This window comes from Carassius carassius, chromosome 9 (genome assembly GCF_963082965.1).
Source record: "Carassius carassius chromosome 9, fCarCar2.1, whole genome shotgun sequence".
NCBI classification, from domain to species: Eukaryota; Metazoa; Chordata; class Actinopteri; order Cypriniformes; family Cyprinidae; genus Carassius; species Carassius carassius.
In genome coordinates, this window is record NC_081763.1 from 11,593,051 (window position 1) to 11,616,808 (window position 23,758).

Here is a 23,758-nt window from a genome sequence, read left to right on the forward strand (position 1 = left end):
TATTAAAATTCTGAACAATACCAATAAGCCCAAAATTTTTTTTAACTGATACAGACAACATTAAATGACTGACTTTAAAATTCTATACTATTTTGCTAAAAATTAAAAAAAAAAAAAAAAAAAAAAAACGAAATCAGTTCTTTTAAGGCTACAAAAAACTTAGGCACCACAATATAATAATACACAGTATGAAAAATGGATATTCATCTTGAGATTTGATAAATATTATATTTTAATTAAATTATTAGTCCTTTTATAGATTACATATGAGTCTTAGATGACAGAAAATGTCTTCTAAATGTAAAATGAGCATACACAAATATCCAATAAATAAACAGTTCAGCTGATAACATTTTTTAAATGATTTGTGCACACATAAATATAAAGTACACAACTTTCCATGTTGTATTGCAGTTTCTCTGGTGTTTTTCCAGGTGATGTATAAATGAGGACAATGGTGATCTCGTCCCATGGGAAAGGTATAAAAAAGCAAAAAACATTTCCGCAGAGGTACTTACCATGCATTAAAAATGAGGTAAGGGCATTGTAACCTGACAGGATAAAAAATAGAAGAGAGAAAGAGAGAGAGAGAGGTACCTCCTCATCAAAAATAAAAGAAGGCGTTGCATAAGGAATGGGTGAGCGAGAGAGAATAGGACAGGAACGAGAGATGACAGACTGGGTGTAGTAAAACTGGGTGATGTTATTTGGATAAAAAGCCAAGCAGGACTTATCAATGAAGTGTCTGGAAGTGGGCCAGAGAATGCATGAGTAGCCAGATTTACCTTTCATCAGATTATATCATACTCCATGGATTATGCTAATCGCCTGTTGGAAGGACTAGAAATAGCTTCCTCTCACTCCATATCACTGGCATTAGAAGCAAGGTGCCAGTGTGTGTATGTGTGTGTTTATCTACACTCGTTCTCCTTATACAGCAGTTAGCTTAAAGGGTTAGTTCACCCAAAAATGATTTACTCACCCTCGAGTCATCCTAGGTGTATATGACTTTCTTCTTTAAGACGAATCCAGTCGGAGTTATATTAAAAACTGTCCTGGCTATTTCAAGCTCTATCATTGCAGTCAGTGGCTGTTGCAGTTGAACAGTCCACATGTCATCAAATAAAGCATGCACATTCATAATAATACATTCCACACACGGCTCCTGGGGGGGGGGGGGTGTGGGGGGGTTTGGGGGTGAATAAAGGCCTTTCTTTTGTAAGAAAAATATCAATATTTCAAATGTCATATACACCTAGGACGACTCGAGGGCAACACAAGCTAACACAAGCTAATTTTCTTTTTTGGGTGAACTAACCCTTTAAGTTTGTTAATAAGCAGATGGGCAATTGTTAATCACAATTCCCAGCTCAGTCATATTTGAATTTGACAATAAGACTAGAGCACACAGTATTGTTTAGAATTGTAAAACCCTGACTAGAACGACAGTAAACAGAATAATGTGCCAGTGCTGTGCATCGAAAGTGCAAGTACTTACACATTTAAAACAAATGTACTAGCATCTTCTTTCGGAGGCTGCGTCCTCCGGAGGTCATATTTGTCAGCCGCATAAGTCATTTAGATGGTCTCAATTTCTTTCTTTTTCTTTCTTTCTTTCTTTCTTTCTTTCTTTCTTTCTTTCTTTCTTTCTTTCTTTCTTTCTTTATTATGCTGGAATGACCCTGGCCCTCTACCAGACACAATAAATAAATGTCTGAGCACTTTCCAGAGCTTACTTCCACAATCACAGCAAATAATCATCTGAAGAGAGACTAAAAATCGGCCCATGGAAGATATTTATCACACTTACAAATTCTTTTTAACATTTTGGTCAAAATAATGAAATCCAATACAATGCCTTTTTCAAGTTATGTATTGAAATAGCTGGCCCATTTCCACCATAGCAGGGGCTCTTTCCTGGCTTCAAGTTCCTTCCCCCGTCTTCCTCGCTTTCCTCTACACCTTCGCCTCCTCCTCATCCCCCCGGCCCCCGCCCTCTCCTACACTCCCAGAAGAGATTAAACACAAGCAGTGACAGAACACAGTCTGTCTGCGAAAAGCGCAGATATAAATAGCCATGGATTAATAATGCACTGGGGGTAGCGGAGGGGGGAGGTGGGGGATACGCTGCGCTTTAAAAAGTGCGCAAATCTATTTTAGGATGCTACATTTCCAGGCGGCTCTCTGTGCATCTCTCTATCGCACTGTTCGCTCTCTTCCATCTTGCTATAAACGTCGGTGATGAATGCTGTGTGTAGTTTTTTTTGCAGAGATGGCCTTTGACCTGAGGACCCTCATGAAAATCATGCCGATGGCCTGTCAATAATGTAATTAAAGCTCCGCCCAGGGACTGCAAGCAGGGATTTTCCATAGATGTGAACCGATGTGCTATGATCTAAACCAGCATCTAACCAGATGATGATCTGTCAATGCGTTACAGAATCTAGTCGAAGAACTAAAACATTTTCAAGGATAAGTTAAGTGAAAAACTGTGCTTAAGTTGACATCTAACCACCATATCCTTACAGACGTCGTCCCTCATGGCAGCAACAACCTAACGTCTCCTCTCCTCTCACCCGAAGGGCCGTCCTTTTGTTTTCAGAGCTCAGTTGAAAGAGAAATTTAAAGCTGACACAATTTGCTGACACCATTTCCTGTGTGCATTCCAGCCAGAAGATCTTTAATAAATGTCTGAGCAATCAGTCTAAAGCCCTGTTGTGCAGATACAGAGAGAAATAGACAGCAAAAGAAATATATATATTTTTTGTAACATTTACAAACTTATTTGTCTATCACAATCTGCAAGAATCAATTTATTGAATTATATGACCTTTTTTTTTTAAGTATGGAAAAGTTGTTACATTTGGAAATTTATTCTAATAATAATTCTATATCACTATACATACAAAGAGACAAAGTGAGCAAGAGAAGTATATATTATATTGTTAGACAAGACTTAATATATTAAATATTAGAGCCCGACCGATATATCGGCCGATATAAGGTCATTGCATTTAAATCGGCATTTATAACGGCCGATGAAACATGAGAAACAGAGTCTCATGCTTCACTCATGTTATGAGTGTTGCATAGTGTGCCCACCAGAGGGAGCTCTGCAGCTGTTTTGACGGTGAGTCTGTCGTTCGTCATGTGAAATGATTGTAGATTTAGTTCATACCCTGTATATAAAAACTGTGTGGTAGTTCTAGCTAACGGTCCTATCATTATCACTTCTAAATATTCTGTAACATCACTTACAGCCACTAATGCATTGCTATATTAGATTAGCCACAAAGCTAATACCATGTTTATCAGTGGAAGAGCGCGAACGTTAATAGGAGGTCAAACTATAACGTTAGCGTTTAACTTATTCTTATTCTATTGCGGTGTGTTTCCCACATAATGACCGCGCAATTGGGCCTTTCACACAGGACGCGGTATGCACGGCGCTTGCCGCTGGGCTCAGCGTTGCCCTTCTGATACAACGCGATTTGCGCTGCGCTATGGCTTAGGCGGAGTTTTAAAAACGTTTAGCGGGAGCTCTTTCATAGTCTGTTGTTCCTCCTTTTCGGTCAGCAGCAAACATGTATCTGTCCCGTTGTAAGAAGCGAGCGATAGCGCTAGTCCTGCTGATGAGAATTAAGAGAGAAGCAAGGAAGAAGAGGCTACCCTCAGGTCCAGAGAACAATTTGGTGAATTCAGGCTGGTTACGTTACTCTAACGCTAATATAGCTTCCTTTTTAGTAGGCCCCTTAAATGCTTGCTATTAACTTGTTTGAAGGTGGTTCTTCTCAAAATTGACAGAGGTGTGTTCGAATTGATTCCGTAATCTTCCGGTAATAGTAGGCAAGACGATGTTTTGATTCAGACTGCACAAAGAGAAGAGGAGAAGATATACGGGTCTCTTGTGAATGTGTCTGTGAGAGCAAATATAGTGTAGTTACAGTAACTACAGTAGGTGCGTCAGAAATGATTAAACCAGAGGGGACATGTAAATAAATGTGAGCTGAAAAAGCGCTTTTTTTTTTTTTTTTTTTACATATTGTTTCAAAGCAGCTTTACAGACATAACAGAAAAATGTTGAAATAATATTGTTAAATATAAGTAGGTAATACCTATTGCTTGACAAATAAAAAATATATATATATTTCTCATTTTTGCCTATGTAGGAGATCCCAGTTTATTATTATTATAATTCTAATGATGACATGAGTAATGATACATGGTGATATTATTAATACACATGCTTATTCTTTCCCTGTCTCTCTTTCTGCCTACAGATGGCTGAAAAAGGTGAATGCTGTAGCAGCAAAGTGTGGGACTACTTCTGCAAATACTTTAACTTTAGTATTATAATTTATTTACAGTACACACACAGACTGTTAAAACCAGCTTCAACTGGAAGAAAGTAAAAGTGTTAAATGTTTAAAACCAGACTGGTTTTTGATCATTAAAAAATATATACTTTTGATGTGCAATTGTTTAGTCATTGAGACTGTAATCTAAGTTTTTTTTTTTTTTACATAATCCATTCTGTAAAATGGTTTATACAGCCCACATACATAGAACAGGCAGATATTTTGCTATTGAATGTTGTGTAAGTGCAGTTTATAGGAAATGGGTCTAATATCCAGATTATTTTTAAAATCAAAATATCGGCTTATAAATCGGCTCTTTTCGAGTTAATATCGGCATCGGCCCCCAAAAATCCATATCGGTCGGGCTCTATTAAATATATTATTTTACATTTAAAAGCAAAAATATTTATATTCTAATATATTATGAAATTATAATTTGAAATTAATATACATACTACACACACACAAACACACACACACATACATATATATAATTTGAGGTGAATATAAAAACTAAATATCTATCTATCTATCTATCTATCTATCTATCTCGCAAACCTATAAGAGAGACAGAGAAATAAGACAAAGAGAGCAAGAAAAGCTAAGGACACTGAGGAAGGACCTGAAGGACAGTCATTAATAAATGTGCCTCCACTTCCCTCTGTTCTGCAGAAGCATCTCTGTAGGTAAGCTTTGGGACAGCAGTGAATCATGGGACGTGTTTCCCCAGCACAGAAATAACCTAGAGGCTCAGAAGGTGCAGACCTGTGATATATTAATACAGAGACCGTACACAAACATACACACACACGCAGCAAGAGCGAGATAAATTTGTACTATAAACCAAAAATCTTCAGGACAGAATGGAAAAAAGCTAAATGTATTAGGAGTCCATGGTGGTTTGCCTTCAAATAAAAGCTGTCAGTGGAAACCACATGGCAATGAGCAAATAATCACAGTAAGAAAAAGTTGTAATCAGTCAATTAAGACTTTAGTGCAAGGGTGACGTTTTCAGAAATGACAGGACTGATTACTTTTCCCTTAAATGTGCTTCATTTTTATAAATAGTTTGCGGTTTCATATTGATTTTACTGCTTTTTGACTGAAACGGTCTCCTGCATCCGCAGCCTCCCTGGAGGAAGCGTTTATTATTTGAGCTCTACAGGCTCTTTCTACCATCCCCCTGTTTTTAAGGCTATCTTGCAGAGAGCCTGACTTACGTCATGGTTATTTTCTTTAGCAATGGTACACCATCTACGCTTCAGAAACGAGCAGGAGAGATGGAGAGGCAGAGAGAAAGAAAAAAGCATGAATATTGCTTTCCAGAAATAGCACATAGCGACGTGCGGTAGGCTGCCCTGTCAAATCGGTTCTGCATCCTCTCCTTGTTAACGGCACATAGATGAACGAGAGCAAGGGAACTAGGAGAGAGAGAGAATCAAATGGAGTCCGTCAGACCCAGCCAATGGTTTGGCAACACTGGTAGATCCCCTCACTCTGGGAAAACAAGAAACCAGCAGTTCTTTGGTGGAAGCCCAAAAAAAGACAGCTGTAAAAAGGCAAAGTGAGGGCTTGCGCACCGCATGATGTTAGTTCATAACGACTCTTGATCCATAAGACATGCGGACGATGACGTCAATTAAAGTGGATAATGACACTGCTGGAAGTCAACAATATTTATCGGCTAATGCATGTCGATTCGTTCACGTCATGCATGCTGAATGGTGCTATTTTAGCGTGAGAACAGAGCTTTATATTAACAGAGCTTTATACAGTTGAGAGAAGACAAGAAATTATGGGAATAGAGGGGCTAATGGTATTGGGATATGATGCCAGTTCTAGCACATGCACTAATCACGAGACTCAATTTTTATTCCTACTTATACTACTTGCATGATGACTAGTTTTATTAGTAGACTAGTTAAGGCTGCTATGGCCGATTAATAAAAGAAAATAAATGTAAAGAAAATAATTGTGTAATATCTATCTATCTATATATATATATATACTTATTTTTTTCAGGATATGTTCATGAACAACATTTGTATGAAATAGAAATGTTATTTACAGTCACTTTTAGGGCTGGACGATTATGGCCTAAAATCAAAACCTTGATTAATTGAACATTTTACCTCGATTACGATTAATGAATGATTATTTTGTTTCCGTTTTGTTTTTTTGCCCTCATAGTTCAATGACAAGGTTTGTACTGTAAGCAGGGACCCGATGCAGGTTGTACCAGTGGGCCCTGTTTGAAAGTGTTTAATTTGGATGTTCGTTCTGTTTATTTGTTTGTGCTATTTACACAGTTTAAGTTTTTTCAAGTTTTTAAGTGTCCAGGTACAGAAACCGAATAATTAAATGTAAAATAGCACTGTAAAAATTAAACATACAGTCAAACCAAAATTTATTCAGACACCTTCAACATTTCTCACATTATCAGTTTATTTGCTATAGTTTAGAAAATGGTAATAAAATATGACAAGAACTCAGAGTTAAACTGTCAGAACAAGTTCATCTTTGATCATTTCAGATAACTTTGATTATAATCCATTACATATATTTCTATCAAACAAAACTTCAGACAACAGTCAATACTTTGTCGGCCAATTACAAGTAATGATTAATTGTGTTCAGTCTGTGGTGTGAAAAGGTTGCATTAGCAATTCCACAAAGGAGAGCTCAGTTCAGTTCAGTGTTACCGTGAGACGCAGCTCTCTCTCCGCTTGCGCACCGAGCACCGCGCGCAAGTAACCAGCTGCTCAGTTCAGCTTTTCCGCATCTTGTGTTTGAATGCTTTAAAGTTTTTTGAATGGTTAAATTGGCAAGTGGCAAGGCAGTATCCTTTTAAGGAAGAAGTATTAACAGGATTAAAAAACCAAAATAACTGACATGGGAAAATTAAGTCGGTTAGAGGTTCTGAATTTCGGTTTCGATTACTTTTCGATTAATCGTCCAGCCCTAGTCACTTTTGACCCTTTTAATGCATCCTTGCTAAATAAAAGTATAAATGTCTTTAAAATAATAATAAAATAATAGAAGTTAAAACTGAGTGTAAAAATAGGCATACACTATTAAATATTCATAAATATGCTGGCTATTGATAAGTCAATATTGAAAAGGAAATTGTGCATGTTAAATTATCTCAAATTTTACATTCAAATTTCCTTTGCCATGCAATGCTCACCTAATATTATTATTTAATAAAAGTTTTTCAAGTATTTAAAAAGACTAATATTTTAATAACATTGTTAATGGAATTTTTTGCAAATCTCTAAATTACTTCCATTAACCTGCTTAATGGTAATGGTACTGGCAGAACTAGTCAACAAATTAGTGCAAGTCTCATTAGCCGCAATGCGTCGGTGTGTGGTCACTTGTTACTTGCTTTTAAATGACTAAGCCATCACTGAATAAAGGCTTTTTATATTCTTCAAAATTGATATGGTTTTCAAAATTAGTGCAACCCCTCACACATGAAGCAAAATGACATCTGACTCCATTGTCCTTTGTCGGCATCACATGGCACTAAACTTGGTCCACCAACTCAATTTCCCATCACCCCCCTCCTACACCATCAACCCCAAATACAGTGTCCCATTCAACAGCGAAACCTCTACCAATCATACCATGAGCTGTGTAGCCCAACCGCCGTTCCTTGGGGCTCTAGTTCAAATGGGACAACTTTTCATGAGCAAGAAAAAAAGCAGAGAAGAAGCAGCAGCCGCATGCAAAGCATAAACATTCAGACGATGAAATGTCATCGCTAAGTAGCAGGCTGAGTGCCGGCCACTGTTTACAGGTTCTATAAATGCACCAGCATTGACGTCAAACGCTTGCATGAGAGGAATGTTGTTTTCTGGGTAAACTTCAATGTGTGGTGCGGAATTCATCTCACACCACTTTTTAGAAAGAAGCAAAGAGGGGGTCGCAGGGTGTATTCCAGCAGAAAAAGAGGGTTTTTCTCTTAAAAAAAGACATGATATGAAAGCATTTTGGGGTGGGATTGGAAAAACTCTTTCAGATTATTAACATTATTAATATGTCTCAACATCAGAGAAACAGATGGCTCACAAAAATGACCATTCCTGACAGAATACCACCAACGTTTTCAGATTCAATGACTGCTTCTAGTGGGTACAAAAATTCACCCACAACAGCCGAATTCCCACAGCACATTCAACTCTTGGCTTGTGTCGCAGAAAGGTTATTCCTTTTCTTATTCAACTATTTCCAGTAAAGGATATTAAAAGATATCAGGAATTAAAAGGCATGGGTCATTTGGCAAGAGGCAAAAACAACAAAATAGTCTGCATCTAACAGTCTGAACCATACTTTCACTTATTAAGATAAGAAGGGAAATGAAGATGAGGAGGTAAACGAAGAAGTGGAAAGTCATTCTTCACTAGCAGAATATCAAATAAAAACATTGGCGGCACGTGTCAGCAGAACCCTGGCCTGCGACGAAGATGAAATGCAGAGACAGCTTAAAAAAATACTTTACTGCTAAATCTTACAGTACAAATGACTGAAAACAGAGAATCTATACATCAGATGTACCACTACAGAAATACCGGATGTGGCAAGCCGACAACATACAGCAGCCTAAAAGTCAAAACCATTGGTTTTTTTTTGTTGTTTTTTTGAATGCGCGCTCATTGCTGCCATTATTGAGTGCTCATCGATGGCATTTTAGAGGCTAGGCTACACACAATTCTTGAATGCCACTTATATAATTTTCCATTAAATGCAAAGAAAATTTTCCTTTTGTTGTTTGACAGCTTAATTAAAGCATATGCCATACAAAAAGAAAATGAATAATAAACATTGTACTTTTTTTCACAGCAGTAATGTATCTTTAATGAAGATTTTACATTTCAGTTGTTGACTTTCATTCTCATTCAGTGTGTTCTCTGCCTCTGAACTGATGACACCTAAAATAAAAAGTTTGTTGAGTATTGGACACAATACTTGTGGGAATTTTTTTTTACACGGATGTGGCACTTTTGAATTACTGTAGGCCATAAGGAATCACCCAGAAAGCAGCTAGCAAAACCCTAGTACCCTACCAACAATGATATAAAGAACAGACTTGCTGTAAAGAGGCCTCACTGCTCACCAACTTTATACATACTGCTGTCTACAATATCTTGCATCCAGAAACATACCTGAGCACTATTATAGGACTATCCTATACTAAACAACAATAATAGGTAAAATTAGACCAGTGAGATATTATTAGCTCATGTGTAGGGTACAAATAGAACAGCTTGCAATATATGCATATTCTATTTCCACTCGGCTGCACAATGTCCTCCTCAATCTAAACTGAATGCTTCCAATGTCCGCTATGATCTCCTTATGATGAACTACTGGAGTACATTAAAAATAATCGTTTCCCATGTTGAGCATATTTTTGTACTTTTTTGCATCAACCTTCCATTGTTGTCGATTTGGTACTTTTGTAACCTGTCAAATGAACACCTACACAAACGTAGAATCGATATCTGCAAGACAAAAAAGAGCAACAGATAAACAACTGATCATTTGAATCATCCACTGAATCACTGACTGACTGACTCATGTTTGTTTCATTTAGATCGTCTGTCAACCCGGACATTAAGCGCACTGCAGTTTGAGAACAGATCTCAAAGTAGGTGTTGAAAGACCATAAAGTGGGTGGGGCTAATGCATTCCCATAGTGCTCCAGCTGCCATTCAAGACATGGGACCATAGGCCTGTAAACAGCCGTGACATGCCAGTTGCTTATTATAGCACGGGGCATCACTGGGGAGGACATAGCTGACTAGCTGTGGTGGGAACGATACAGCTAAATTTAGAGGAGCTCTTCATTTTGGCAACTAGAAGTAATAAGCAAACTTGGTATGCAAATGAAAGTTCAAGACTAAAAAGCCCTAAAGTTTACCTTTCCCTTGGCCTTACAAAATCTAAATTCACAGTTTATTATTTCTGCATTATTCATTCCAAATAACAATAAAGTTGGTCTGAAGCGATGTGATGTGTGTCATGTGACATCATCAATCCATTATTCTTTGGTGGTTGGCCTAGTGAAAATGTTGGCAGACAAGTACAAATCTAAACTACTGACCCAATTTGTAGAAGAAAAAAAAAAAAAAAAACACCATCCAAAGACAGATAAAAGTAAATGTTTAATTTACAAGAAACCGGTTACAGAAGTCAAATGGGTTGCTACCATAGCACTTTGTGTTTCACATAGACTTTAACAACGAGTCAGGGCCTTTTTCACATGACCATGTATTGGCAACGTTCTCCCATGCCAAATGGCAGCATGGCCATGCATGACAATTCCAGACTGTTTGGCTAAATCCATTAGCTAGTTCTGGCATATAAATCAGATGGCACGTGCATGCCAACACAACACCCAGTATTGTTTTGCATGTCCCATTTCTCACCAGAAAACATTGATATTGCTGCAGTGACATATAGGAAATTCGCAAGATATTTTAATATGTGCTTTATGAGAGGAACATAAATGACATCATATCTAAAGCAAGCAACTAAAGAGTGTAGGTGAGTAAGGGAACCATCAGCATATGGATGAGACATCTTAATGTCAAAGCCATGCCATTAATTTATAAATCAGCACCGATTCAATGCATTTGTTTCGGCTCAAGTGTTGGCAGTTTCTGTCACTGATTTGAAAGATACTGTTCTTTGCTTTTGTTTGAAGAGACTGACACAATACAAACTGCTATTAAGGTCTATATTTCTGCTACACAGTTTAAACACGGACCACAGAACAAAGGAGGTTCAATAGACTGAATTTATTTCCAATCACACCCGTTTAATCTTAGCAGGGATTTTCTTCCTTTTTAATTCAACAGTTTAAAGTTACTTTCTAAAGTGTTCTTTTATTCTCTAGGACTGTTTTACAGTCACATATTTTCGGTCAGATAAAAACTGGGACAAGCAGCCACCGGTCAGTCATCAAATCTGCAATCCACCTAATCCATAATGATTCAGCTTGATGTTGCAAGGCTTTTTCCATTACATAGCACAGGTATAATTAATTAAAAACCTCCTCAGAGAGTATCGACTTATAATGATTCGATCCCAGTTCAGCAAGTTTAGAAGATCAACTCAGCTTATCCCGTAAATCTGCAAAGAAATGTTCCAGGGGAAATCATTTGGCCTCAATCATAAAGACTATTTTTGGACCCAAAATTTGTTTGTAGGGTTCGCATATTCAAAAGTGTCTGCTTAAACAAAATCACATCAATATGTCAGACACCTCCTGGCTGGATAATTCACAGTGCTTCACAGTGCAGCAAACATATGTCTAGACGATCACAATAACTGTGCAAACCCCAGCGCTACCTATATATTGTATTGCGTAATCAGGACACATGCTGTACATGATGTGTTACAGCAGATGTGGATGAGTGTCATGTTTCCTTTGGGACAATTAGACATGTCAGCACTCTGTTGTGCCCTAATGATTAGAGAGACAGACTTGCAACCCAAAGCTTGTGGGTTCGAGTCTTGGCCAGAACTCTCTTCCACCCTCAATACCATGACTGAGGTGAGACCCTTGAGCACGGCACCGAACACCCAGCTGCTCCCCTGCTCCCCGGGCACCACAGCAAAAATCATCAAAAGTGACAGTGTTGATCAGACATTTACATTTACAGTCACAAAAATATTTAGATTAAATGCTGCTCTTTTAAACTTTCTAGTCATTAATGAATCCTGAAAAAAAAATCTATCACGGTTTACAGAGAAAATATTAAGCCGTATAACTATTTTCAACATTTTAAGAAATAATAAGAAATGTTTATTGAGCAGCAAATCAGCATATTAGAAATTATTTCTGAAGGATCATGTGACACTGAAGACTGCAGTAATGATGCTGAAAATTAAATTTCGTCATCACAGACAACATAAATTACATTTTATAATATATTCCAACAAAAATTAGAATAGAATAATTAGAAAATTAGTTTTTAATTATAATAATATTTTACAATATTCCTGTTTTAATTGTATTTTTGATCAACAGAAATTAACATGAACCATGATTAATAAATGCATAATAAATGTAGAAGTATTATTCATTGTTAGTTCATAATACCTAATGCATTAACTGGTGTAAACAAATGTAAGTTCCCAAAAATAACATATATGATTATCAGTGGAATAAAATTTTGTGAACATCAACAGTTCAGGATTTCAAAATTCCAAAAGTTTCTTTTAACTGACTTTATCAAGACATTATTCCAATACAACAACAACAATAGCAGTTCATTCAGTAGGATCTTACAGGAATCTTAAAGAGGGTTTTAATATTTTTTCAAATAGAGCTAAAAATTCCAATGGGAATCAAGGATTTAGTGTGGTTATGCTCTCAGAGTGCTGACTACATGATCATGGTACAGTACGTGCCCTGAAAAGTTGTGAACAACAGTTTATTTTCATAAGAGGGGTTTGGAAAAGAGAAGGATTTTTTTTCTCCACTTCAAAACTCTTTCTGTAAACACAAAACAATTTATTCATTTGGCAGACGCTTTTATCCCAAGCGACTTACAGTTAGAAATACAACAAGCGATTTACCATAACATTGCAATAAACGTGAAATGCCCGTTATACAAAGCTTCAGTCGTCGTTCAAAACATTAAAAGCTAGGAAGGGATAAAGGATAATAAGTGAAAAGAAAAGGTGAAGGCATATCATTTTTGTTATTATATTATTATATATATTTTATTATTATAATATAATTTTTTTTAAGAGGAGGCAGTTAGCTGCTAACGGAAGAGATGAGTTTTCAGTGGTTTCTTGCAGATTGTGAGGGATTCGGCTGTCTGGATGGAGTAATACCCTTCTCATTTTCTTGGATAGCCCTGTCAACACTAGACTGAACCCTTACTGTAACACATATCTGTCACTCCAAATCAACAGAGAACTGCCTTAATACATTTCGAACCAGTACGAAGGGGTTGCTTTTACAGTTAAAGAGGTGAAGGACTTGATAATAACAGCGTATCTATCTATTTGAACAGTTGACAGATAAACAGGCCCGGGGCAGAGAAAGGAAGTGGCTGCACACCCACACACTGTTATACAGTCATTCCTCTGTGTTGATTCAAGCGCAGGTGAGAGATGGCCGAACCTTACAAAGCTCTGACGGGAATGTTGACATCACTTCTGACAAGGACGAGAGACAAGTTTACTCTGCCAAAATAAGGCTAAGAGCCTCTCGAACTCTGAGGAACAAGATCATTTTACACATCTTACAACATAAAGAACAACAACACTTTATTCTACAGTATTCCTGTTACATGTACTTACTATAGTAATAACAGTACATTATGTATAATTACATGCAAAAACCCCAAAACCAAACTCTAATCTTAACCTCAACCCTACCTTACATCCATGCTGTTAACTAACATTACTCAGTATTTAAAGAGATAGATAGTTCACCCAAAAATTAAAATTCAATCATCATTTACTTACCCTCAAGTCATTTCAAACCTGTATTAGTTTCTTCAGCTGAACACAAAAGAAGATATTTTGAAGAATGTGTGTCACCAAACAGTTGCTGGTAGCCACTGACTTTCATAGATTTTTTTTCCCGCCACTATTTTTCAAAAAGTCTTCAACATACGAAAATTAACTCATACAGGTTTGGATTGGACATGAGGGTGAGTAAATGATGACAAAAATGACATTTTTGGGTGAACTATCCCTTTAAATCCCTTTAAACAAAGACACCAGAAACTAAAGTGTAATAAAAAAAAAATTAAACAACGGTTGAAAGTCACAATGGTCATTTCGCAAATGACAAAACATTTGCGTCTACCAGGTTTAACACTCACAAGAGCATTCCATATTAACTTAACAAACTTAAAAGATTAACTAGCCTAAGAGAATGCAATAAGAAACTGTGCAAAAGAGTGACGTTGATTGTGGTACTGCGTAAAGGAAAAGCAGCCACATTTGTTTAAGGGTGCCCAATCCAGGTTTACACTATGACCCTCATGGTTTTACCCAAACAGAGTCTGACCCAGACAAAACAAAGTCAAGATGTAGCCACAGCAATACTGTTGTTCTATCAAACAAACATCAACAACGTTTGAATTCAAAGAAGCTTCAATTGCAGGCAATGCAAGCCTGTTTCTACCCCTCACCCTTCTTTCTTTTTCAAAACAACACGCGTATATTCATGCACGCTTGCACTTGTGTATCTGCTCTTCTCCATCGCTCTCTTCAACTCACCAGTGCTGGGCATGCTGGTGCTTCTGGACTGAGAAAGCAACTCCACGTGTCGCTCTCTGCTGGATGTGCTGTCTGAAGAGAAGCAGGACTCGGTCTCATAAATTGTCTGCAACATTGCGCACAGTCCCGGTACGGTTGGCTTCAAAAGCATGCCAGTCTCAAAATATCGCCACTCAATTAATGCAAAAACAAATTAACATGAAAAAGTAGATGCCTGCCCACTCTCCATCCAAAAAGGTCAAATATGCAAACACATTTGTAGGAAGAGGGGAAAAAAGCACCACTTCCTTTATCAAAAGGTGCATGCATGCAAAGAATCGAACATCGCTTTGCCCATTAGTTCCATGGTTCAAAAAATTAAATAAACAAAAAATAAAAATATAATCAATAAACAAATGCAGTCAGAACTGGTATCCGTGAAAGGAAATCCTGTAGACAAATTCTCAAATTATCCACTCAAACTCACAGCTTTACAGCCACACAAATGAGTCTATTCATACACCACATCGCCTTCTTGTCTAATTGTCGATGTCAGAAACAAACTGCTAATTCACACCGACAAGTCCAAGTATGGCTTGTATCCAAGACCCCTGTCTGAGCGTGCATATATCCTGCAAACGTCTGAAGTCATACATGTGGTTTTGGCGGACTCCAAAAGAGCCACTTCCCTTATGACGAAATGCGACGGGATGAGATGAAAGCGACAGAATGGGAGAGACGATCACTAAGTAGATCGCTGGGAGACTTTTGCTCTGTTCCTTCCTTCCCCTTGACTCTCTGTACAAGTCCTCGCTTACAGCACAGCACACAAGTCACCCTTCTGATGAATGGGCTTAAACGAAAGCGTCCGACTGTAATTGTTCAAAGCCGAATCTCTGCACCCTCACCCGCTGTGTGAGGCGAATGGGAGAGCAGAGGTATAGAGACGTGGAGTTTACAAACAGACTGGAGCTGCTTCAGGCTGCTGGAAATAGCTGCCGAGCGACAGGGGAGGGGCGGGACTGTGCTATAAATAGAGTCGGGAGCCGAGAGAGAGAGAGAGAGAGAGAGAGAGAGAGAGAGAGAGAGAGAGAGAGAGAGAGAGACTGAAGATGGAAGAGAAGGGATGGTCGATTGTTTATCATGTAAATAAAGGAGCCAAAAACAATAATAGGAGCTAAAAAAGAAGCCAATCAGACACTAGACCATGACAAGACTGGAGGAGTGAGACCAAACTGAGTTTAACTCGATAATACAAGCCAGCACAAGGGCAAACCAGATACAAAACAACAGGAGCGCTGCTAGGTTTGTGCCAATGTACGCTATAATGAATGGAACTAATTCATGCGTTTGAAACACAAGCGTTTAAATCTACGCTTTTAATACAGAGGACTGCTTCCTTCATACACAAGGAATCTGCGTCAGCACTACTGACACAGAACACAAGGGTAACTGTTTCACAAGCACATGTGGGTCAAAAGACTAGGGCAGCCAATGCAGCATTACCAAACCTGTGATATGCCAAGCGCTCTAATCTCACTCTATTATTTAAAGAAAAACAAATAAATAAGTAGTGAATAAAACAAATAAAAAAATAAAAATAAAGTTGTGTTCAAACTGTATGAAAACCAAGACCATTTCAATATTTAAAAAGACTACAATGATGTATGGAGGTGAATTTAAATCATTAATACACTAAATCTTTGTTATGTTAGGTGTGAGGGCAGCATAATACATCCATTATGAATTGCACTATTGATTTCATGCCCTCGGAGTTGATTTATGACAAGGTTTTCGGGCATCGATGTTCCACATCAGTTTTTGGACCCACTGCCAAACGCAAGTTCATCGCATTTATTATACAAGACAGACTGACCTGTTGCACAAGCACAAATCTCCAGGAAAGATGCTTCAAGACTAAATAAGAGGAAGAACATTTCTTGCAAGGAAACATTTCATGCAAGGAAAGTTGGTCCCAGACCAATATTAAATGGTAAGATTTATCCAGAACGTCTAAATTAGACCTCTGACGTGTTTTTCTTAGAGCAGTCTGTCACCATGACCACAAGTGTGTTGGAGAGTTAAAATGGACTTGGCTCAAGAGCAGGCAACGATCAAAGAGAAGCTTTGTCAAGCAGTTGTTTGAAAAAAGACGCATTTAAAAACAACATGGAACAGATGTGCATGTAGCCAGCATCTCCAATCACTGCCTGGCCATAGGGCATGATCTAAGAGGGCAAATACAGGTTATGTGTGTGTATTTACTCAGGAGAAATCAAAGCACTTCAACATTAAATGTTTTGGCACCCCTAGCAGGGCTAACACATCATTTGAAGCAAGGCTGAAAATAGAAACACGTTTTGTGAGGCATGATTTGCCCATGAGCAATCGACAGCATGTAGCACAATAAAATAATAATAACTAAAAGTATATAAATAGATATATTGAAACATTTATTTAATAAAACAAATGTAATATTCTATTATTCTAATCAAGTATGCACAAATGCATTTAAAAAGTACAAAAGTGCAAAAAATGCATTTTATATTAAATTAAGATTTTTAGGTAAATACATGCATAATGGATGTAAAATAAATATATAAACATTTAATAAAAGAAATATATTTTTAATACTATCATTAGTGTTATCTAATGGATTGTCCAAAATGCATTTAGAAAGGCATTTAATTTCCCTTTTTGTTTTTATAAAAATGAATCAAATGTAAAATAAATATTTAAACCTTTATGAACACAGGTGTAACATATTAATAATTATTAATATTATTGTGTGCAAAATTTAAAACAAATTAAATTTAAATGCTCACATTAAAAAATCTTAATTTTTTGCACCTAATAAATCAAATTCAAAATAAATATTTAAACATTAAATACAACAAATTCAATACAGTACTAATATAGAGTTTGTACAGTATAAAAACCATTACGCCTATGGGATGTCCCCACTTTTCACAAAAACAAACGTGTGTGTGCAGCGCATGCTTTCATCTTGAAAATAACTTAGACTCTGCTCTTGTTGCTCTTTAAGTTACAAGCATGCTTAACTGCTATTTGTCCCAGAGCTGCGTGGACGTCAAACATTTTACATAGTCCTTTTAACTTCAGTTTTGTCTGTTGGCTTCAGTGTCCAGCCGCCCCTGTTATTTATAGGTGGATGTACCTTTTGGGCTTTCTGACGTTAGTTGGGCTTATATATAGCCATGGGAAGGTGGGGAGAGCACACCACTTGTTTTTGAAGCCCTTTTTTTCAGCAAGTGATGAACTCATGTTGGTAATGTCAAGGACTTTGGCAGCAGACTTTGTTTGACAGCTAGTCTCTCGCCTTTAGCCAGACCTGACCCAATTAAGGCCAACCCAAAGCTAGCCGTAAGCTTTCGCCACTGGGTTCTGAAGGAATCTTGGACGCTGGAGAAGAATGGCAAATAAATGTGTCCGTTCCTCACTGTGGCTGTGGACAGATGGGTGAAATATGCGCTGAAGCTTCAGGAGCATGTGAACTCTCTTTCTCTCTCTCCCACCCTAAATAACATTTACTGTAGTAGCTCACACTTACAAGCCCACAAAAATAGTCTCTGTTTGGATGGGATTAATTAAAACAAAGCCAAGAAAAACACAGCAGTTTCTCATACAGATAACCAACTCTCTTACCGTGGACTGTCCTGTGACCGCTGCCATGTTAGGAAAATGTATTTTAAGTATGCTAAGGCAAGCATCACGATTACTGTAGGGTTAGTGGGTTCTTCTAAATCCCCAAACCCTAAAATTTCAAGTTTTACATTCATTCATTTAGCTTTGCAAATGACAAAACTCATCACACACTGTGCGGATTGTAGAGAAGAATTCAAAAACTTTCACTATAAAATGGGTAAAAAATATTTTTTTTTTAGTTTATTTTTAATAAATTTGCAAAGTTGTGATAAATCTGGTTTATTCTTTGTCATTATGGTGAGTGGGACATAGATTTATGTGCAAAAAAAGTCATTTAAATCAGTTTAACATAATGCAACATAACAAAAACATGACTTTTTATAGGCATTGTAGGTTATCAAAAGATTTGTAAAGAAAATAAATCCATATGAATTGAGCAGTTTAATCTCTTTTGATGATCCTATGATATTCAGACACAAGCATGTAATCAGCTCAACCATACTTGCGTGACACGCGAGAATGAACCTGACTGGTTCAAGCAAGCATGCTTGAGCTTCTGAATGTTGTGAACATAGCTTGCTGATCAATGTTTATATTTGAGCATACATTAAATCTGTTCATCAGTGACTGTGCCCCTTCAAAAGACTTGGATTAAATCTCTCAATTCATATTTTGGGGTGAACTATCCCTTTAAGGGTGTCCCACACACAGCCACTAGATGGTGCTGCTAGTAGTAAGACATGTGAAAGTGAAAATGTGAGTGATGTGTAGCCTAGTATAGAACTTCACCCATCCAAGTGCACAAACACAGCAGTGAGTAGTACACACACACACACACACACACACCCACCGTGAACACACAGGGGTTTGGTGCCTTGCTCAATGGCACATTAGTCATGGTACTGAGGGTAGAAGAGAGCACTGGTCATTCACTCCCCCCACCTACAATCCCTGCTGGTACTGAGAATCGAACCCGCTGCCTTTGGGTTACAAATCTGACTCTCTAACCATTAGGCCTAGAGCTGTAATCGGGCCTTAAAAGTTAGGCCCGACAGGACCCGAGCCCGACAGGTTTCGACCCGAGCCCGACAAGTACATTTTGATTGACAGCTTTTCAAAAGCCTGAACCCGTTTACAGACCGACATTATTCAAATGTGCGCACGCACACAGCTCTTTTGCCTTTTGTCAAGAATGAGTCATTTATAGATGTTTTAACATAATTTATTAATAGAGACAACACCACTTGGAAGTTGGAATAAAGAAATAAAATAAGTCATCTGTGACATCTTAACAAATAGGCATAGGCTCATTTAGCCTATAAATAGACCAACGCACCAATAAAAACGAGTCTTTTTTAACAAATAAAATTAAGATCAATTTTTATTGAAGATGGGTATTTGGCAATAACGAAATTAAGATAAAGGCTCCGCCGGATTTGCTTCGCCACTAGCAGCTGACATTTAATAAAAGAATAATGCCAACATTAGTGTAAATACTCAGTCCACATTATGCATTTAAGACTCAATGAATATATAGTTATCATTTGAAAAACCTTTACTCACAGAGATTAGGCTAAGCCTACATGTTTTTGTGGAGGAAAATGATTGAATCCACTGTAGGTGTCTTCAGCGCGTTCCTGCGCTCACTGATGGTGCGTCATTATTCACTCATTATTCTCATTATAAACATGGTCAAAACCTTTCCACACCTCAGACTTTGCTTTAGTTGCTGGTGCAACCAAAACGTAATCGCCAGAGGCAAGCCTCCGTTACACCTACTCAGCATCCATTTTCACATCTTTCTCCATTTTCGCCGAAAATAACCGAAACACATCACATGACCGGAGCGCAAGCCCGAGCCCGACCCGAGCCCGCGTAAGATGATATAAATTAAGCCCAAACCCGTCGGGTCCTATCGGGTCCCTTCGGGTTCGGGCAAAGATCTTCAGTTCTAATTAAGGCCACAACTGCCCCCAGTATCCATATCTAGTATTCAAGTGACAGTATCCATACATACAATATATGTATTTTAAATAACATATACACCCTAATATAATTTTTTGTACATTTAAATTTTGGTGTGATGTCACTGCACCTGAATCAGGCCCGGGCACTCAAAGATCTCGGGCGGTGCTGTGGGATCATTTCACTACAAGTCGATCTAAAACGTCGATACCACCTGAATAAACAACTGCCTGATTGAGGAGCGATTTGTTACCTGTCTTTATTATGAGCAAACATAATTTCTCAAGTCCACAAAATCCATGATCCATTAAATCCTGAAAGTGCTGTCAAGTCCAAAAACAAACCCAATGAAAGAAATTAAACCGAATCACCAGGAAGGAATGAGAAATTAGCTCCAGTTTGCAAAATTGTTTCTTAAATGTCCTCATTTGAGAGACTGACAGACATTCCTGTGAGAAAAAGGCAAAGAGAATTAGCTTTCAGTTCTGCTCTGCAATGGGGTCTAAAGGACACACACACACACACACACACATGCAAGCCTTCTAAACAATCCTTCGGAGCACATACATAGGCAAATGCAGACAAATGTATCATTAAACTGCCCATGACAGCCTGATATGGCGCCTGTATACATTTACAGCGAGAAAAACAACCTTTTTTAGAATCATCATTTGATGACTCATATCAAGGCATAGACTGATGCACTTACACCCAAAGTGAGGATTCACACACAGACACGGCACAGGGGACGCATACAGATTCTTTCTCCTCAAATAGAAAGCTGCAATGACTCATTCTCTGCACAGCCCCAACTGCAATGCTCCTCCCTGCCAGCAAATGCACACACTCACATACACATACAGACTGGTGTGTATTTATTCCACCGATTCCACTAAATATTAACACATACAGATAATGACAGGATCCTCTGGGTTGGAGGACAGCCTCCTGCAGTATTCCAGAGAAATCAATGTTTCGAACAGGTTGACTAATTCAAAGCGGTGTTTACTGACCCCTGTGCCGCTCACTTTTCAGACAACAAACCAGGCTCATTATAATGCAAGTTGAGTTGCAAATGGAAATAGAGGTTTAAAAAAAAAATTATGGATGAAGAATAGCACATGCACATACATTTAATGTTTGCCATTATGTCTGGAAAATGCTATGTTTAGAGCATTTGGGGTTGTGTAAATGGATATAAGAATGTGATTGAGCAAATGCTTTCAGTAGAGAATTTATGATGTTTGTGGATATACACAGTTTAGTTTATCCACAAAAAATATATTTTATAGAACTCAAGGGTTTCCACACACGATGCACTCTTTTACAGATATGACCAGGGCTGGGGAGCAACAAAATACATGTAATGGCGTTACGTATTTAAAATACAAAATATGAGTAACTATATTTCGTTATAATTACATTTTAAATAAGGGGTAATCAGATTACAGTTACATCTGAAAAGTATTTTAGGTTACCAGTGATTACTTTTATTTTGATGTCATTTATTAATTTAATATTTTAGTAAACAGTTTGGGGATTTCAACCAATATCGCCACTGATTTTCCATTGAAAAAAAAAAAAGAGCATGCAGCAGCTGTTCATTTAGCAACTCCTAGTGAGCATGCTCATAATCACGACACAAACATTCTTCTAGAATTCACACTTTGCATTCAGTTAACAGATCCATACGAATCATACATGAAATAAAAGTTTAAGTCAGACAATAGCTTTATGTGCTTTAAAGATGACTGAAGTCTTTATTCATTCAAAATTTTCAATAATAGATCATCTTTGGCTCGGTAATACAAGTTCATGATTCGATTCGTGAACAGATGTTTCTTTTGAGTCAATCTTAAAAAAAAAAAAAAAAAGATTTTGTTTAACGAAACCATTGTGGTTCACAAACTGGATAGATCTGAGGTGCAGGGCTCGTAAAATCGCTAGCCGACATCCCGGGGCTATTGTGTTTTCCAGTCGGGACCCAAAATGTATCACCGCTCAGCCCGACGGGCTATCTTGAATAGTGATGTAAAATTCCTAACTTGATTCGCATTGTTCACTCACTTGAAGGGGTGAAACGGATCGTAGTTGATTGTTTGCACTTGTTTCTAAATCTTGCCGATTCAAACATTTTAAACCATTCGCCCGCATTCAGAGCTTGTGCGCACTCATTCAAAGCATGCGCTGAGAGCAGCGTTTCACACAATGCGCTTAAACAGAACTGATTCGTCTTTCGCGTATCCTTGCTTCTGAATGAACACATAGACAAAAAATTATCTCAAAATAATTGTCTCTGTAAATATTCTCGTAAACACAGTCGGTTATGTCTTAAGTGAACGTATACAGTGGAGAAAGAAATATCCTATGCATTATTATATAGGATTCGTGCACTCGGTCTTAAAGGTGCAGCAGCCTTTAAATCCCTGGTGTTCCATTAGTGGCACCTGCTGTCAGAGAGTGACATTTGTGTCTCATTCACAAAAGGTAAAATCATATCATTCTGTTTTTAATTATTTTTTTTATTATACAGGGCAAATAACATGTATTTAGCATCTATTTTTGGATAGTAATTCAAATGGTTTTCTCTGATTTAAAATAGAGCACAGACAATTTTCTTGTTTAAATTTAGATATTTCTTTTAGTTGTATGCTTTTTTTAATTTAAAATTTGTTTTAAAATTTCAAGCTAGTTTTATTTAACATTTCAATGTCACAAAGAAATATGCAGCATTTTGTCTTTTGTCTAATAATAAAAGGACACATTTTCATTTATAATTTGTCTTAAATCTCATTTTGTAAAAAATATATATATATATATATATATATATATATATATATATATATATATATATATATATATATATATATATATATATATATATATAAATAAATTGTAAGAAAACTGTATGGTGTGATCTGTATTGTGAATTTTATTGCATCATAAGCTTATTGAATCGTTACATCCAGATATGCTACTAGTTTTTGATGATCATGCTGTTTTTTTCCACAGTAAAGTTCAGCCGATGTCTTTTTTTTATTTTGGTCAAGTTAAATTCATTTCTGGCTACCAAAACCGGAAGAATGCCTGCCAGAAGGGCACACCCTGAGGTGTGTTTCCCAAAAGCACCCAAAAACTATCATGTCGTTCCAAACCCGTAAGACCTCCGTTTATCTTCGGAACACAGTTTAAGATATTTTAGATTTAGTCCGAGAGCTCTCAGTCCCTCCATTGAAGCTGTGTGAACGGTATACTGTCCATGTCCAGAAAGGTAAGAAAAACATCATCAAAGTAGTCCATGTGACATCAGAGGGTCAGTTAGAATTTGTTGAAGCACCAAAAATACATTTTGGTCCAAAAATAACATAACCTACGACTTTATTCAGCATTATCTTCTCTTCCGGGTCTGTTGTGAGTGCGATCACGACGCTGCTGACTTTATCTTTGTTATTGGGCGCAACAGAAAACACGTCAGCAGCGTCAATGAAGCGTCGTGAACGCGCTCACAACAGACCCGGAAGAGAAGACAATGT

General features: G+C 37.4%; 1 protein-coding gene across 6 annotated transcripts in view; it reads right to left on the bottom strand.

The window, feature by feature from the left end:
• Positions 1–23,758, bottom strand: part of LOC132148950 (histone deacetylase 5-like) — an 81,316-nt gene that overhangs the window by 37,198 nt on the left and 20,360 nt on the right. For 2 of the 6 annotated variants that reach the window (XM_059557766.1, XM_059557761.1), the window contains exon 1: positions 14,616–15,464. The exons of the other annotated variants lie outside the window; for them this stretch is intronic. In XM_059557766.1, the coding sequence (XP_059413749.1) occupies positions 14,616–14,766 (151 nt within the window). In that variant the 5' untranslated portion in view covers positions 14,767–15,464. Of the gene's footprint in view, positions 1–14,615; positions 15,465–23,758 lie in introns of those variants that run through there. 6 annotated transcript variants of the gene reach the window in all.